The sequence below is a fragment of the Phoca vitulina genome, unplaced genomic scaffold, assembly GCF_004348235.1.
Source record: "Phoca vitulina isolate PV1807 unplaced genomic scaffold, GSC_HSeal_1.0 scaffold27, whole genome shotgun sequence".
Taxonomy (NCBI): Eukaryota; Metazoa; Chordata; class Mammalia; order Carnivora; family Phocidae; genus Phoca; species Phoca vitulina.
The window spans coordinates 690,066-708,589 of NW_022589730.1; the positions used below are offsets into that span (position 1 = coordinate 690,066).

The window sequence follows — 18,524 nt, forward strand, 5'->3', positions numbered from 1 at the left end:
CGCCACCAGATTGCGGGGGTCCCTGCTTCGGGACGACGCCAGCAGATGAAGACACTCAGGACCGACCTCCACGGGCTGGCCGCGTGCAGGCGTGTCGGCATACGTGTACACACGTGAGCACGTGCACGAGCGTGAGCCTGTGAGCGCAGACGCGGGCGAGGTGCGTGTGCCGATGTAGGTGCGGGAGTGCGTCTCACTGGACGTGGGTACAGATGGACGCTGGCACGTGGTCCACGCTCGGGCAGGGGCTCCTGGCACTGGGCACTGGGAGAACCAAGCAGGCCGCGGAGACGGTCCCACGGAGGCCACGGTCACAGCTGCAGGCCTCACCCCAAAACACCTGCAGGAAATCCCAACGGCGTCTGCGGAGCAAAGATCTGGGGCCACGTCATTTTCAACAGCTTCACTGAGGCGACATTTCTGTGGCAGAAAATTCACCCATTTTTGAACCATGGAACTTAAGATGTGACGTCTTTCCTATAAAAAAGCTCCGGGACAGAAGAGCAGATAAAACAAGCTTGTCGTCTGATGTGAACATCGGTGTCGTGCTGTCAACTCAGCAAAAGCAGAGGGACATTCAATCGTGGGGGGACTGTGTGCCGCCTCAGCTCCGCCGGGTTCTGGGAGCCGCTGCTCACGGGTGGCCCTGAGTGGGGACACAGCGCGTCGCCCCCACGAGCCCCGGCTTCTCCGAGGCAGGAATGTCTGCAGAGCCTGTCACCTGTGACACGAGGGTGTGTGCATGCATGCCTTATTGTACATGTGGGTCCATCTGCGCAGCTAACCCGCGCGGACTGGTGCCATCTGCAGGCAGCCAGCCAAGTCCTGGCCAGACGTGACCAGCAGACGTGACCGGCAGGCCGTCTGTCCCACACCTGGGCCCCTCCCTTCTCTCAAAGACGAGAATCCCCACGAGGCAGGCGCCGGCCCCTCAGCTGGCCGCAGCTAGGTCCGAATGACTGAGAGCCACAGACAGAGTGGGTCCTGGCTCACTTCTGAGGGAGGCAGGATGGGGAGGTGTTGCTCCCCCCAGAACATCAGACAGTAGTGATGGGCGACTCGAACAGTCCCCACGACGGCAGAGGACAAAGGATGGCCTCTTGTTCAACAAAAGAAGTCGGGGGACCTCAGCACAGGTCCTGAACCCCCTGACAGACTGCAGCGGCAGGCCCAGCTGCCCTGGGCCCCACGGCGTCCATGGCTCTGATCTCGGTCCGTCTCCGTCCCCTCTCTTCTCGGGCCGCGTCCAGGGGTCTGTCCCAGGGGGCCTGGCTGTGAGCTCTGGTTTGGGGTGTGGTCAGCAGACCCCTACATGGGAGAGTAGGGATGGGGAGACCATGGGGTCAGAGAAGGCTAAGCACACTGTCCTCACGGCCACACTCCGCGAAGACCGGACACGTGGAGCAAAGGCTGAGTGTCCACAGTGGGGAAAGCAGCTCACAGGCCCACGGACGGAGCCCCTTATGGCTCCGGACTCTAAAATCCATGAGCCCTTCCCAGCACCTTCTCTGGGTGCCCAGGTGTACCCTTCAGAAGGGATCCATAAAACCTGGAGATAAAGGATGCACGGATGGATGCCCCATACCCTATGCCACGGTAAGAGAGCCAGGAGAGTAAGTCACTCCCTCCATACACAGCTGTGCCGCACAAAGTACACAGCAGCTCACGTATGTACACACTTGCATGCATGTATGTGTGCGCACGTGCATGCGAGTGTGTGCACGCATGCCTGTATGTGTACATGTGTGCGTGCGTATGTGTGTGCATGCGTGTGTATATGTGCATGTGTGTGTGCATGCGTGTGCGTGCGCGCATACATACCTATATGTGTACATGTGTGCATGTGTACATGTGGGTGTGCATGGTGTATGTGGGTGTGCATGCGAGTGTGCATGCATACCTGTATGTGTACATGTGTGCCTGTGTACATGTGGGTGTGCATGCGTGTGCGTGCGTGCATGCGAGTGTTGCATGCATGCCTGTATGTGTACATGTGTGCATGTGTACACGTGGGTGTGCATGTGTGTGTATGTGTGCATGTGGGTTGCATGTGTGTGCGTGTGCATGCATACCTGTATGTGTACATGTGTGCATGTGTACATGTGGGTGTGCATGCGTGTGCGTGCGTATGTGTGTGCATGTGGGTGTGTGTGCGTGCATGTGTGTGCATGCATGCCTGTATGTGTACATGTGTGCATGCGGGTGTGCATGCATGTGCATATGTGTGCATGTGGGTGTGCATGCGAGTGTGTGCATGCATGCCTGTATGTGTACATGTGTGCATGTGGGTGTGCATGTGTGTGCGTGTGTATGTGTGTGCATGTGGGTGTGCATGCGTGCATGCATACTTGTATGTGTACGTGTGCATGTGTACATGTGGGTGTGCATGCGTGTGTATGTGTGCATGTGGGTTGCATGCGTGTGCGTGCGTGCATGCATACCTGTATGTGTACATGTGTGCATGTGTACATGTGGGTGTGCATGCGTGTGTATGTGTGTGCATGTGGGTGTGCATGCGAGTGTGTGCGTGCATGCATACCTGTATGTGTACATGTGCATGTGTGTTCATGTAGGTGTGCACAGGTACGCCCGTGTGTGCATGTGTGTGTGCATGTGTGTGCATACCTATATGTGTACGTGTGTGCATGTGGGCGTGCATGCATGTGCGTGTGTGTACATGTGTGTGCGTGTGGGCATGTGGGTGTGCATGCGTGTGCACTACAGCCATCAGCAACACTAAGTTTACACGGTATCACTTAAATTCTAAGAATTCCTCCCAAGAATGAATGATCTGATGAAGGTCCTACCCCAGGTTCGTTCTCAGATAACACCAGATTTACGCAGCACACAGCTCTTTCTAGCGATGGGTTTAAACTGCACTTAGTCACAGATGACGACAAAAGGGTTCTAAGGGGCTGCACGCTGCTCCTTTCAGGAAAACGAGCTCCCTTCTAGAGTTTCCTGCGTTTTGGCATATAGAATTTATCTATGTTTCTGAAACAGTAAGAAATAAAAAATAAGCGAGGGCCGTGGTTAATGAGTCTGTCGTGTAAGTATTTGGGAAGCACAGACGCCCAGAGCCTGTGCCCCTCAGGACCACTGGCCACCGCCCACGAGTGGCACGGGGACGGCGGTGTGTCTCTTGCGCTTAGACTCACTTCGCTAACGGGACAGTTACAGTTAAGAACGGATCTGGAACTTTTCAAGGACTTTAATAATCAACTTTTCACTCAAAGAGTCCCTGTATTTTATCTCACTCAACAGTAAACGCACATCTCGAACAAAACACGGATGAAACGGAGGCGACCAAGAGGCTCAGAGCTCGACCGCCCCTCTGCTGCGCCCGCTCCTGTCTCCGGCGCTCGGGGATGCTCGTCGGACGCACAGACGCAGGAAAGGCGGTGTCTGACGCACCTGTTGGCATGTCTGCTCTCACTGGTAGACGTGCCGCGTCGGGGAGGCTCCAGGTGGGGCTGGAGTCACGCGTCTCCCGGCCGCCCCCCACATGCCGGGATTGGGACATAGTCTCCAGGAGGAAGGTCCTCGGGTTTTGAGAGGAAAAGGCGAGCAGCGTCCGGCAGCTCTGTGGTGTGAGGCCATAGCTAACCAGGTTCCTGGTCTTGACTGAGGGAAACAGAGACCCCATCCTCGCCCACGACTTAGCCTTACAGATGCCCTGCCTGCGAAGTTACCGAAATGCGTGACCCCTGGGGCTCTAAGAGCCAGATCTGCCTTCTCCAACCTGGCAAAGCGAACCTGCCGCCGCCCAGGACATGGAATTTCATGTTCCCAGGGGGTCAGGGGTGCCGGGCGCACACCGCTCGCGGGAGCGGGAGAGCCCGCCGCTCACCGCCCAGCTCGTCCCCTTCACCGTCAAGACCTCGGACCTGCCCCCGCTGACGAGGGGAGCAGGATGACAGGTGGGAAGGGCTTGCGCACAGGGATCAGACGAAGGTACAAGAGCGCGGTCAGCGCATGAGCTCTCCTCAATCTGCAACCTCGGCCACTCGACTGTTCTGTGTCCGTGAATCAGTGACAGATCCGGACACCGAGAGAGAAGGTTCTGGTCCAAGGCTTGTTTCCACTCTCCAGCACATCACCTTGAGCTTTCCTGCCGAGCGGTTCCTGTCCAGCGTCTGACCGGCCCTCCGAGCGCAGGGAAACGGGCGAGTCCCCCTGCGGCTGGAGCAGCCATGCCGTAGGAGCACCACAGGGATCTTCGCGCGGGCATCTGGCCCCAGGGCATGGCGTGTGCGTGTGCACAGTGAGCAGAGCAGAGACTGTCTACAGGCTGGCTCCCGCTGGAGCTGAGGGCGGACGGGTGGAGGCCAGAGGGAGGGGAACGGAAGCTTGGGGGCACCGCCGTGGCCGTGGCGGCTCCCTGCGGGCAGCGCACTCGGACCTGCCGCCCGCTAGCTCACGGCGCACAGGTGTCTCATCCCGCAGCGGGAGCCAGGCACCCAGGACCACCCCCAGCGGCCGCCCAGCCCCGACCCCTGCGGGCTGACCCTGCAGGCAGGACGGCTCATACTTCAGACGTGTCCACTTCAGAGCTGGACGTGACCGGGTGCAGGAGACCCAAAGACGTCACCCGCGGAGCTGGTCCGTGGGGCGCTGGGGACGACGGGATGGGGTTCACACAGACACACGTGGAAGCATCCAGAGAAAAGAAATTACATTAGCTTTGGATCAGATGCTTTGCACGGAAACACTACATTTACCATTTCTAATTAAAAACATGCGGAGAAGCCCCGACTTTCTGCTGAGGGAAAAAATGATCTAGTAACGAGTGCCTAAGGGCCCCAGAAACCATTAGGAAACATTAAACTACAGCAGCAAACACACCTTTGGAGATTCCAGAACCCAGAGCAAGCCTGGGAGCCTGGCCCCAGGGGAGGAACAGCAAACTTCTAGAACCATCTGTCTTCGAAGAAAGCCCCATCCATGTGGCAGGTGTGGCCTCTGCTGAGGCTCAGGGCTCCCGCAGGGGCACATCCAGGGGCTCTGAGAAGCTCACTGGAGACCTAGACACACAGGAACGCCCGGTCCCACGGGGTGGCGCCCCTACAGAGGTCACTGGCCCAATGCCCAAAGCCTCCCGCCCCTCACCACACAGACGTCCACAGTACGCGGGCTTGCAGGGTGGGGGGCGCCCACCATGCAGCCCTGGTTGGACAAAGCTCGTGTCCATTACCTCCACTGACCTCCCTCCGCCCGGGGACCCACACTCGGGGTCAGTCAGCACACTGAGGCCGTGCTCCCGGATCTCCTTCCTCCTCAGGGCAGCCCCTGTGAGTCCTAGCAGGGCAACACCTGGTCAGTTTAACTGTTAATACAATACGAGGAGCAGGAGGAGGTGTGGACGGACCTTCCAGAAGCCATGCCTGGCCTTGGTGTTTGCCGTCAGTGACCCAAGGGGCAGTGGGGGCAGGGCCCCAGCACAAAGGCCGACAGTGGTGGCAGCATGATGGGACATCGCCTGCGGCCCGGCCGAGCACCTCCTCCTGGCACCCAGCGCTGCAGAAGGGATGGCCACCTGCTCGGCCGGGCCGAGCACCTCCTCCCGGCACCCAGCGCTGCAGAAGGGATGGCCACCTGCTCGGCCGGGCCGAGCACCTCCTCCCGGCACCCAGCGCTGCAGAAGGGATGGCCACCTGCTCGGCCGGGCCGAGCGCATCTGTGCTGACAGAGAGCAGGGCGCTCCGGCACAGATAAGAGCCCGGTGTTCTCCCGGAGGAGAACGCGGGCCTGGGGGGAGCCCAGCTCGGCGAGACCGTGCCCACTGGCCCAGAGCAGGCGGCCAACGCTCGGGGACAGTTACGTACTAGCAGCTCAGGAAGGAAGCGTCCTTCAGTCCGGAGACTTCTCCCTCAAAGGCAGGTCAGCCGTTAGAGGCAGCAGGAGCAAGGATGAAAACCCGAGCATCTGGATGGGTGGTCACTGTCCCCTGCCCATCCCGGCTCCCGGGCCCCACAGAGCTGCTCCTGTCTGCAAGGGCAAGGCTGTGTAGGGGCTGCACCCCTCCGCATGCCGGCCTGCGCCCGGCGGGGCCCCAGGGGGACAACACCCAGCATCTCCTCCTCGGGGAGAGCTCGGCTCACGGGCCAAAGACCAGGCTCTGCTGGGCACAGCGCTGAGGGCCAGCCGGCGGGAGGGAGGCCCAACCTCGGAGCACACGGAGCAGAGAATGCCCACCAGGTCCAGCCCTGCGGGCACAGAGCACCTGTGGCTCGGCCCCTGTGGGGAGGGACAGCGGGGGGTGTGGTTCTCCCTATTGTGACATTTTCATTAAGGATGGTTACTTTTCACCATTGCCTCCAGTTAAACTGCCTGACACCCCCACCCCACGTGCACCTGACCTGACGTTTGGAAGCTCAGCCGCAGTGAGCACAGAGACACCCGTCTGTACGTGGAGAACAGTCCCTCAGAGGACGGTTCAGGAACCCGTCTGCGGTAACCAGAAGACCAGGCGCAATGACAGGCGATCGGCAGTTTCTGAGCCTGGAGTGACTTTATTCTAAAATCTCTGTGGCCCCGAACAAGGAAGCCAAAGTCTTGAATCAGAGGATTTCTGGCGGCTTCCATTGCTACGCAACCCATGGACTTCATTCCCAAGGGAGTGTCTGGGGCTCTAAGGAAAACCAAAACCACACCTCCGCCATCTTTGCTGAACAACGGAACGCACACGGGTGTTTATAAATCGCTGTGAGGGACCCGCCTGAGCTCATGTGTCTCTGCCACGTGTCTGGAGACGGCAACACAACACCACGGTTCCCTCATGAGGACGAAGTCTGGTCAACTCAACGCCACTCTTTACAGTGGTGCGTGCGGGGGAGCGTCTCTCTCGACGGCCCCGGGAGCCTCTCCAGCTTTGCTGCAGGGGGACAAGCCCTCGCTCGTCAGGGGTGCTGGGCAGGTGCACCAGTTGTAGACCTGCGGGTGTGAGGGGTGCAGCGAGAAAGGCAGCGGCCAGATGGCCCCCAGCTGGCCCTACAGAAGTTTGCCGTCAAGTAATAACCACTCCGGGGACATCCATCTGTCTGCCTTTTGTGAAAACCCTGGCTTTCCGGGTTAACACCCCGTCCTGAGAGTAGGAGGTAACACCCCCCACGACATCTCACATAAGAAACAACAGGACGGACCTCTGGGTGAAAGGAAACGTGCTGTGAGCGCAGACGCACACGTTCGAACACCCAGAACGGTTTCTAGGGAGTGTTCGAACCGTCCGCACCGGGGCCGGGGTGCTGCGTAAAATGTGAGTCATCGCAGCAGCAGCGAGTCTCTGCCAACTTTCCTGGCGTGTCCATCCCAGGGTTTCCGCCCCCAGAGGACTTACGTGGCAGCGAGTACCCGCCATGCTCTGTGGGGGCCCAGGTAAGCCTAGAAGCCAGGCCCTAGAGAGACACCAGCACCCCAGGGCACACCGCCCTACCCGGGCCAGACGCCGGGGTCCCCGCAGCACACACCCGCACCCGAGGCCAGGACCCCCTGCTGCCACGCCCACACCCGAGGCCGGGACGCCCGCTGCCTGCACCAGGGTGGTCCCCACGTCCCTCAGGGGCTCCAGAGCCAGTTCCTTCATCGCCAGAAGGGGCTTCGCTGGCCCCTCGACACTGACCGGGGGGCCGAACTGACAGTACAAATTACAGACCTGAAATGCTGTTTCCAACTTCACAAGACTTTCCCTGGGTTTCCTGTTTCAGTGACCCATTAATTATTCACACAGACCCAGCCTCCTGTGTGGTGGGCTAGATGCTATCGAGCAGTTATTTTGGTAACTCAGTAAATAGAGCTTCATTCTTTGACCCCTGGGTCAGAGGTCAGCGATGTCCCCCAGGTCACTCCTTGGGCCCCTGGGAGGGCAGGTGGGAACAGGGGACCCTGCCCTGTGGACCGAGACGCCGGGCACCGCGCAGACGGCAGTGAGGGCGGGCGCCGGGGGACATGGAGAAACAAACTGGGAAACCAGAACCAGCAGAGCGAGGGCCTTTGGCAAACCAGTTAGCCCCCATGAGGAGACCCCTCAGGCATACGGCTCTGGTTTATCATCAGCAACCCTGGAGGAGGACCAGCCTTCCCACACCCCATTAAGGCGAATCCCATGGCAGGCCCTCCCCAGACCAAAGGCAGACGGTGGCCTCCCACCTCGCCCAGGACCCAGGGACCAGGCCTCTGGGAACCCGGGAGGCCTTGCTCCCATGCACACGGAGGTGCCGGCCTCTCTGAGGGTCACAGACTGACCTCCCGGGCTTGGGACGACAACCGGGACAGAGGGTGGGCGGCCTGGGAGGGCCCAGGAGCACCGGCTGCCGTCGCCCTTCACGACTGTGGGTATGAACGCGGGATCTCAGAGAAACAGAACGCGGGCCGCGGGGTCCTACGTCGGGTCCTGCGACACGGGGCAGGCCGCACGTGGAAAGGAGGGAGAGACCAGGACGACGCGGAAGGCCCTTCCACCCTCCGGTCCCGCTCTGACTGAGCCTGAGAAGGACGCCCCACATGTTGCCGCGCATCCCAGATGCAGAGCAGGGGGGCTGGCGCGCTGGGTAGCTCCTTCCTGCGGTCACTGACGCTCCAGAAAGGGAGCAGGTCCTGCTTCTGGGGCCGGGCTGGGGCACTTCCATTCTGCAGAAAATGACTTTGATTTGATGGAGACACTTGGAATTGAAGGTCTGGTGAACAGTGGCAGGTGCGGGGACAGCGTGTTTTTATCGGGCTCCCCGGGCCCTCAGTGCATGTGACAGCTTTCGTCTGAGCGGTAACAGTCTGTCCCAGGCCAGAGCCCACGTCCCGCGGACCCACCGGCCACAGCACAGCTCGTGGGGTGCACGGCTGCCCCAGGAACTGCCCGCGGCGTGGCCTGGCCTCTGCAGAGAGAGGAGCGGGCGTGGGGAGCCCCGCGTCAGAGGATCCGCTAAAAACTCAGCACAGAATAAACCCTTGTAGTTAGCGTGCTTTCGTGGCAACTGAAAGACTTTTCCATTTTCACTTGTTTTAAAATCGTGCACAATTTCTATTTTTATCCAATTTGTGGTCCGCCAACTGAAAAAGAAAGCAAACCCCCCAAGACCCCCTCTTTGTAACTGCTTACCTCACACTCGCATAGAAATAAATTCACTCTGCCACAGATCTATCAGAAAATGCTAAATTACTAATTTCTCACCCATGAGAAGTGCTGACAGAATCTGACATTTTCTGTTGAGCACCATTTATGTTTTGCATTTCACTTGTAAGGTTGGGGGGGGCGGTGTTCATCCTGTTTAAACCCACAACCAGCCTCTTGCATTTGCCTTCACTTAATCTGAAATAATTTCTAAGATATTTTACTGTTTCAAGTTTTGCTAATTTCTCCAAAATGTCTCAATTCTCTCTGTGATGTCTACACAGGTAGACGAACACACCCGGAGGCCCTGGGGGTGGGGGGCCCGGTGAGGGGTGAGTGACAAAGACAGGTGCCCGGGCCGCCTTCCGTCATCCTCCAGGAGCCCTCAATTGCCGGAGCCGAGAGGTGGTCCCCAATGAGCCCTGTGCTTTGATTTCAACACAAAAGGTGTTAATGTTTACAGGCCCCCCCCCCCCCCCCCCAACGGCAGGACCTGAGCTCCTTGCTGCTGTAATTTCGAGAAATGGGGCCAACTGGCCATTGCTCCTCTGCTGCCCGGTTCCCTCTTCTCCTGGAGCTGCTTTATTTCCTCGGCCTCGCAACACGCGCTTCCGTCTGCAGCGGCGGGCAAGCGAGCTAAGTGTCCCCAGTTACAGAGCCCGGGTGATGCAGCGTGTGGGACCTTCACCCGCCGGGAAGGCGGGGGCCGAAAACGTCCAGCAGGCGGCCGCGTGCTGTCGGGTCCCACAGCCACGCACGTGGGCGCGAACTGGCAGCAGGACGCGGCCACAACCCCGCCGCACCGCCCCACCAATTCCACGCTGCTGTCGCCTGGGCGGACAGCCTCTCTCTCCGGGGCGCCGTCCCTGACGGGATTTCTGTTTTTCTAAATGGCGTAAGATAAAAACACGGGCGCCCTGCTGAGCACCCTTCTGACTGGCCTCATCCCCCGATGACGGGGTTGGGGCCCACGGGGGGGAGACACGTGCCCCGTCCACCGCCGGGAGCTCTGGGCAGGAGAGCGACCCGTCCACACGCGGCCACCCGAGTCCCGCCAACGGGCTGGGCGGGGGGTCAACGCTTGTCGGGTAACATCTGATGAAAGTCCACTGGCGCCCACGCAGCAGCCAACCTCCGCGCCCACTTCCTCCCTGGGGTGAAGGATGACGCCTGCGTCACAGTGAGCGAGGTGCCCCCAGGCCCCCAATGACAAATGTTCCAACTCGAAAGCCAAGTGAACCTCATTCCCCTCCAAGTGTTCGGGGTGGGAGACCAGCACCCAGAGTCACCCCAACACGTGGGCAGGAGACCCCAGCCCGGCCCCGACGGCGTGTGGCGTCTCTCCCCCGGGAGCCCTGAGCTCCCTGGCGCCCTGGCAGGTCCTCTATTCCTCCTGTGTCCTGCCTGAGGAACCCCAAAGCGCGGAGAGGGACAGACGCCATGCTCGGAAGCTGACGGGACCAGGCCTGGGCCCACCCGGGGCTCCGGGCTCCGTGGTCTGTGTGGGCCAGAGAGTCTGTGTTTCTAGCAGGGCGGCTGACAGCCACCCCAGGCCGAGCAGAGGAGGGGAGGAGGCGGGCGTGAGGCTCTGGAGAGCAAGCCCCACGAAGCCTGCAGGCTGCTCCCCTCGGTTCTGTCAACACTTCTCTCCTCAGAAATAAAACATCCTCCTTTCAAGGTTATATTTATTTTCTCTTAAATTCGCTATTCCAGGACACCTTAAAAAAGGAAAACCCCCCAGGGTCACGTCTCCCAAGAGGCGCAGAAGACAGCCCACCACCCACACTGCCCGCCGGCGCCACCAGGAAACTGAGGCAGACCCTCAGGGTCCTTTCCCCGCTTTCCCATCCTGTCTGAGTCAGATGTGTCCGCCCGGGGAGGACGAGGGGACAGGCGGTGTCTGCCAGGGCAAGGCAACAGCAGGCCTCAGGCAGCCCCGCGAGTCGCAGGCCGCAGCCCCAGCGGGGGAAGCGGGCCTCCCGACCACGGCCCCGTGCGCGGACCGCTCCCCGCGGTCTCTGGGACTCGCTGGAGAGGGTTCCCCTTTTCACACAAAGCTTAGGGTCGATGATGGCGGCTGACTCTGAGCTGCGGAAGGAAGGGCCACGGGCCCCTCACTGCAGCCACCGTGCACATCGAGAGAAACACGGGCTGTGTGTGCACACGCTGCAGAGCTCCAGCGCTCGCAGGGGACAGTTTTTTAGGAGAAAACGGGAGAAGCAGAGCCGGCTGTTGCCACGGTGGCCGAACAAGCCCCAGCTCCCACCTCTGGGCATGGGCGCGTGCCCGAGGGGAACACACCCCAGTACCTGCACGCTGGGGTGTCCTCCGGCCGACGCCTTCACGGCCCCCCGGCTCCCCTCCGTCTCATAGTGGGCTCTGTGGTGGGGCTTGGGCTGCACCTCGATCCTCAGCTCGTAGGGTCCCGAGCGCGACGGCAGCTGCCAGTCCAGGGCGGGGAGGGACGGGCTGAAAGGGAACACACAGGGCGTCACACACGCATGCCAAGCGCCCCCTCTGACCGTGGCACCCGCTCCCCACGCTGGCGTTGGCCTGAGCGCCGCATCCCTTAGCATCTTAGGGTTAACGTCCCCGTCCGTGAGGACAGAGTAAAACCAACAGCTACGAGACTATGACGATCCGCCTCAGCCTGTCAGGTCTTTGGGACAACGTTCTGGAACAAGAGGGAAACCTCTTCCACCCACGACCTTAAAATATATTCCTTCTTTCGTGATGGACCAACATTAATTATTTAACCTCCCTCATGCATAGGTTCCAGAACTAACTGAAGATCTTTCCAAAACCACTGAGGTAAGAGCCTGACCTAAGAACCGGGAAGGCCGGTTCTAATCCCCCCGCCCCACTGACCGGCCGTGTGCAGGACTTAACAGTCTGGGCGCGGCTGGCCCCTCTGCGTGGCGGTTTGCAGCGACCCCAGCCCCCCCCAGTCCTGCGGTCCGTGCATGACACACGACACAGAATGAGCTTCTGGTCAAGACCACGAGAACACGGGCAAACCACTGGTGCCGCATGATGTCACTCGTGTGAACTGGTTTATCGTTCTGGCGCTGGCAAGGGGAAAGGGACGGCGTGTGGCAGGGGCCAGCTCCTGTGGGAAGAGCCCACGGGAGCCACACCGCCCTGCCACAGCACACAGGTTTGCTGTAATTGTCCCATTTTACAGACGACGAAGGAAAAGGGCCTCTGGGAGCGCGGTCGGGAGGGGGCCTCGGCACCGCGGTCACTTGCCCCAGACAGACAGAACCCAGGCGCAGGGACACCTGAGAGCATGGCCCCTCAGAGCACCCCAGGCCCCGGCTCTGTTCTGCAGTCCATCTCTGCAAAGACCGTGTAATGCCGCGGACAGAGAAAGACACGGAAGCTTAGGTCCACCCGCCTCCCAGAAAAGTAAAATGAGAGAGAAAGAACAGAAGGAGGGCTGGACACAGTTCCCCAAAGTTCGGGTGAAGGGCACATGCACTTGACTCCAACAGAGGAAGAAATCCACGTCACCAACGTGCTCGTGGATCATCGGCAGACTCTGCGCACGCGTGCAGCTTGAAGTCGGCGCGGATCCCAAAGTGCGGCAACACACAATGACAAGGACTGTTTTGGGTTGAAATTCTTCTGCATGAATTTGGTGGCTCCACACACCTGCAAACGGTCCCTGGCTCGGAGGCGAGGCCCGAGCCTGGAGAGGTGTGGCGGCCCCACGGCCTCGGCCCGCGGTCCCCACGAGGCCCGGAGGCGCTGATCCTTGCCAGCGCTTCCCACCGAAGACCTCGCGGACGCCACAGCTTCACAGACACTAACACCGAGAGCAAAATGATCCGTTAAGTATCAGTAATGCTGCTAAACCACCTGTGAAAATCTCCACGGCGCTCCACCTCCACCTTCCACCACAGACCACGGGGCCCCCGGCCTCCAGGCCCGGCCCCTGTGCCGCAGGCCATCAGCGTCCTTAGTGTCGTCCGCTATGGCAGACAGATTCGCCCCTCCTGGCCTGTTCAGCACCTGCGTTTTAAACGTAACGATTTCACAAGTGCAGGGACGCGGTCTTGTGAACTTCACGTGAAATACAAATTCATAAAACACGGCACAGGAATAACACTGCCGGGGAGGAACACAGAGTGGGCCCAAGCTGCTTTCACTTTGAGGAGCCCAAACGCATTTCATCCCCAAAGACAGCGGGTCCGGGTCCAGCCACCTGGCCTGGTGCAGAGGGGGCTCCGGGAGGTCTGCAGCCACGAAGGTGCGTGTCCACGGAAACCCTCCCAGGCAAGAACCTGAGCAGCCCCCTGCAAATTACACGGTTTTCTTGAATTCCTGCAGGGGTTTCTTGCTTGTAATATGACGACGGTGATGACGTCCCCTTGTTGCCCAGCAGCGTGGACGGTTAACGAGGTACTGAGCAGAGACCCCAGGCACCCCAATACCTAGTTCGCCCCTAGCGTCTGCCAGGGCCCAGGTGCTGATGGTGGCTACCAGGGTCAGGGACGGGGGCTGAAGGGGGTCTCTCTGCAACTTTCCATGAATCTGGAATTCTTGCAAAACAAAAAGTTTTTTTTAAAAATGCTCATTCCTGCGGCACCTGGGTGGCTCAAGAAATCTTAGGGTCGTGAGATCGAGCCCCAAGTCCGGCTCTGCACTCAGTGTGGAGTGTCCTTGAGATTCTCTCTCTCCCTCTGCCTTTGCCCCTCCCCCCTCAAAAAATAATAGAATAAGTAAATTAATTAATTTAAAAAATCCTCATCCTTGTGCTTGCGAAACAGAAGTCCAAATCCTGTGCCGGTTACTATTATCACCACCCCCAGAAGAGGCCAGGACCCCAGAAGGGTCCCACGTGGGCCCCCACCTCCCACCCCGCTGAGCCATGCTGAATGCTTGCTGCGTGCAGCCCGGTACGACGGCATCACCCCCACCCGGGGTAGGGAAGTTCCGGCGCCAGCTGCCCCGCAACCCCCCGCCGGGAGTCCTGGGCCCTGCGGGACGGAGACAGGCCCGGCTCCGCTCTGCCCCGCGCCAGGGACCCAGCCGACACTGCCCGTGCGCTGGGGCTCCTCATGTGACAGCACAGGGAAGCGGGTCACAGTCTGCCCGGGGCCTCTCTGTGCGTGGGCGCGGCCTCCTGTGGGGAAGAAGGGGCCCCGCGCTCGCAGTCTGAATCACCCTGCTCTCAGAGCCGCCACCACCGCCCGTTTCCCACGAGAAAAGCCTTTCAACTTCTACTGAACCCATGTTCCCTCCTCGTAGGAAAAGCGTGAAAGCATTTTTTTAAATGCTTAGTTCACGGCATCTCGACACCTACATGCTGTGATCCAAAGTCAGAGAAGAGCCTGAGTTCTGCCCCCGTCAGCCTGGCCACGGTCGCGGCCCCTGGAGCGGCCGTGCCACGTCCCCCGCGAGGCCCTTCCCACCTGCCGCTGCCGGCCACCTGCTCCCGCCTCGCCCAGAGGCCTGCGGGCTCCGCCACGCACCTGCGCCGTGCAAAGCACCCTCTCGCTTCACAGCAGCGCCGACCCCTAACAGGCGCTCGGTGACCACCCCGTGGACAAAGCCGGACGTCACGTGGTGTCTGGGATTCCCTCCAGCATTTCTGTGCAGGGGACCCAGCATGCCCGGGGGCCCGACCGCTGGGAGAAATGCTGAGGCGTGGGCAACCGTCTACACTGGAGCCCAAAACCAACGTGATCTTGATGACAACTGTTGTGGACACCGCCCGGGGCTCGCAAATCGCCTCCAGACCTCACCTCAGCCCCACAGAGCAGCGGCCACCCAGACAGCGCTCCGGGGGACCCGTGGCTAATGGGGCCAGGGCAGGACTCGGATTTAAACCATCTCAGCAGTGACCACTGACGCCGGGGGGACACCAGACGTCTGCCTCCCGAGGGAGGCGCACTCGCCATTTTGCCGAAACCTGAGGCCAGAATTCTGGCAAACGCCCAGATTCAGAACCAATTTGAGAAAACAAAGCGAATCAAAACAGGGAATACCCAGGACAGAAGAGCATGCCAAGCGACACCATGGGGGGAACCGCGGAAATCCAGCCCCGGGGGGGGGGAGCGGACTGATTGCTAACTGCCATGATTCTCGAAACAAGCCCCCAGTTTGGAAGACATGCACTGCACGTGTAGGTACGATGACGTGCTGTCTGGGCTGCACCACGGGACAGCCCCGGGGGACGGCGGCGGACAAGTGCCCGCGAGTCAGGGGACCCCATCATGAGTGTTGCCTACAGTTTTGTGTAGTAGGAAGCGGAGCGCGGTTCTCATGGGCGAGACGGGGCGCGCTCCCGTGGCCGCTGTGGTCGTCAGGGCCAGGGGAAGCCGTGGCTCGCTCTTCCCTTCCTTTACCTGCAGTTTACACGTCTACAGCAGAGAATGTTACTTGGAGAACTGAAAACACAGCCAGCTTTCCAAGGTTCAGCTTTCTCTTGCTCCTCGCCGGCCCGGGGAGGCGCCCACTCTGGGAAGCACCTGAGTGGTGGCGTCTGAGGGCCCTTCTGCGATCCCCCGGGAGGCCACGTCCACGGCGTCTGAAACCAGATTTTCCACACAAGCCGCAGCTGGGTCCAGGAGGAAGCTTCCCTGCTGTGGCTGGAGCCCAGAGGTGAGGCGAGTCTTTGGCTTCTATGGTTTGGGGTAAAACCCCCTCACTTCTGAAGTTTCCAGGCCTTCGAGCCCACACAGACGTATCACTCAGAGGAAAGCTGTAAAGGCTTTTATGAGTCCTGTTTTCCTAAAGTAGCTGAGGCTGTAAACTCTGAACTTGGCAGGACTCAGACCCGCCCAAAGGAAGGACAATCAAAACCCAAGAAAAGCGGTATTATCGAAGGAACACCACACATTTTCTCAGGGTCGGTGGCCAAAGGCCTCCCCACCACCCGTTGTTTGTTTTGGTTTCCCTCTCATTTTGAAAAGGGGTTATCGCGGGGCTCTCAGGCCCTTAGGCAGGGGCTCTGGGCACAGAGGCTGCGGGGCAGGGGTGCGCCCGGACCACACAGGAGCGCGGCCCAGGCCCGCCCACCTCCGACCCCAGCTCTTGGCGGAGAGAGCTCTTCCCACACACGGGAGGTCGACCTTCCTGGAGCCCGGCTCCGAGTCCCGTCCGGAGCGGGACGAATCCTTGGCCGAAGATCCACCAGCGGTTCCCAGGGTCCCGCAGGGCCCGCTGTCCGTGGGGGCCTCTCCCGCCTTCCCACAGAACGCCCCCGAGGGAGGAGCCGGCCTTCCCTTCAGCGAAGAGTCTGCAGGGACAGGAGTGGGGAGCAGACCTCGTGCAGGACCTCACTCCCAAGAGCCCTGGGGACTCTGGGGCCCTCAGGCTGTCACCCCCCTCACCACCTCCTCTGCTCTGCTGCGGAAGGTGACACTGAGCTGGGCCTGGGGACGGGGCCGCGGTAGGGAGGATGGCGGCCAGGGGAGGCAGGAAAGGCACAAGGAGGCCAGGGAGGCCATGCTCTGCGGGCTGTGGAGTGAGCAGCGGGGAGAGGCCTTGCACCCGTCTGCCCCCCTCCCCGGCCCTCCCCTGCGCCCGGTGACCTGTCCTGTGACCCCAGGACCCCTCCAGGAGGCCTGTCCGCAGAGACACCGCCTCTTTGGCCCTGACCTGCCCCCCGTGCCCCGCGTGCGGGCTCAGCAGCGGGGCCCCCGCCCACCCCCCCGCCCCCTGCTCCCGGAGGCCCAGCCAGGCCTGTGTCTGTCTAGTCAGGAGCGCAACTCAAACTCAGCCACAAACTGGGAACTCATGGAGGAGGAACAGCAAGGCTTCCACGCAGGGATTGCTTTAACTGACGATTCGGTAATCCCCTCATCGTTCTTTGCTTTCAGGGGCCCCGCCTCCCGGGCGTGGGGACCTCCAAGGAGGCAGCGGCCTCCTTCCAGCTCCGGGACCCCCGTGGCATCCTTGCTTTGCACCCCTACTTGCAAAGACACTCCTCCGAGCCTCCCCGCGCCCCAGACCCGCGTCCCGACCGCACGTGCTGCCCTGCACTCAGACGGGCAGGGGTGGGCTTCCCGTCCGCGCCTCGGGGCCGCGTTTGTGCGGAGTCCACCGCCAGCCCGCTGCCCTCCAGAGAAGCGCAGACCTCTCCTCACCACACAGACAGATCTAACAACGCCAGATGTTCCCTACAATTCAACAGGGCGGGGCGGCTCAGTGAGACAGAGAGAAGGAGCTTTTGTCCAGAAATCCAGACTCAGACGGAAAACCACCGAGAGGGGGCCACTCACGCTGGTGGGGGCTCCATCCTCACCCAAGAGAAGATAACTCTGGTTCCTAGCTCGTTCCCGCCTTGGTGCGCTCCACCCCTTCGGGAACTGTGTAGACACGGCAGAGCACCACGGACACAGGGCGTGACGGAGCGGGATGGCGGGCACGGGGCCTGTGGGAGACAGGGCAAAGACAGGAGAAGCCGCTCCTCACACCCCAGGCTGGCGGGGTCCAGAGACTCCCTGATACCCAGGTCCTCGCAGTGCTGAGGCAAACACATCCCGACATGTAGGGCTCGGTGCACACACCCTCTCTGGGCTGTGTCCTCGCGCGGAACTGCACCTGCCCTGCAGCCCACCTCTCAGCGGCAAGCACAGACCATCCGTAGCAGAAGGCAGATCTGACGCAAGTTGCTTTCTTTATTGAAAACCAGCCTAATCCTGCGAGTCAAACCCCAGCTCCCAGAAGACCATTCAGAACAATTTATAAAAAAGCAAACCCCATCATGATTTGTAAACACACTCAGTGCAAGAGCCCAAGCAACATGGGCAAGTAAGTGCCCCTGCTTTGCATGGAAGGTCTAGTCTGGAACGAGGACAGCTGGTCTCCTGACTCGGTGTTACTCTCTGGGGCAGACGCCCGACCACGCACACTTGGCGCGGGGCACGACCCCCTAACACACACTTTCCTCAGAGGAAAATGTCTGAGCAGAAATCATTTCTGATTTGTCTGTGGTCACGGACACCTGGTGTCACCGGATGCTTCCTCCCCGCCAGGGCTCCTCACAGTTTGGGAGATCTCAGTACTAGGGACACGAAAAGGCCCCTGGGGACACGTGACGCCCGAGCACAGCCCAGCCCCTGTGCACACGGGATGGACGCAAGCAGGACGAGGCCAGGCATGGGTCAGACTCGGAGCGGTAACTCCTGCAATCAGATTAGTCTATGAAATGAGCCACGTTTCAGATCTCAGTGGTTTGACTTTAAAATCTGAGCGTAGAGCCGTAAAGATTCAAATTATTTATCTTCTCCAGGAACACACGAGTACTTGAGTTCCTTTCTCCTTTTCTTGGCTAATAATAGACACTCACAACATCACATCAGAAGGAGAGATTAGGGCCACATCCTGCACACACATCCTGGGAAAAGCACTGGGGAGGTCGGGCAGAAGCCCCCCAGCCTCCACCCACCCGCCGGCCGGGAGAAGCACT

General features: G+C 60.3%; 1 protein-coding gene across 1 annotated transcript in view; it reads right to left on the bottom strand.

Annotated features, from left to right (window-relative positions):
• NFATC1 (nuclear factor of activated T cells 1) overlaps positions 1-18,524 on the bottom strand; it is a 103,024-nt gene that overhangs the window by 69,854 nt on the left and 14,646 nt on the right. The window contains exon 3 of the mRNA XM_032422829.1: positions 11,413-11,572. Coding sequence (XP_032278720.1) covers positions 11,413-11,572 — 160 coding nt within the window. The remainder of the gene's footprint in view (positions 1-11,412; positions 11,573-18,524) is intronic.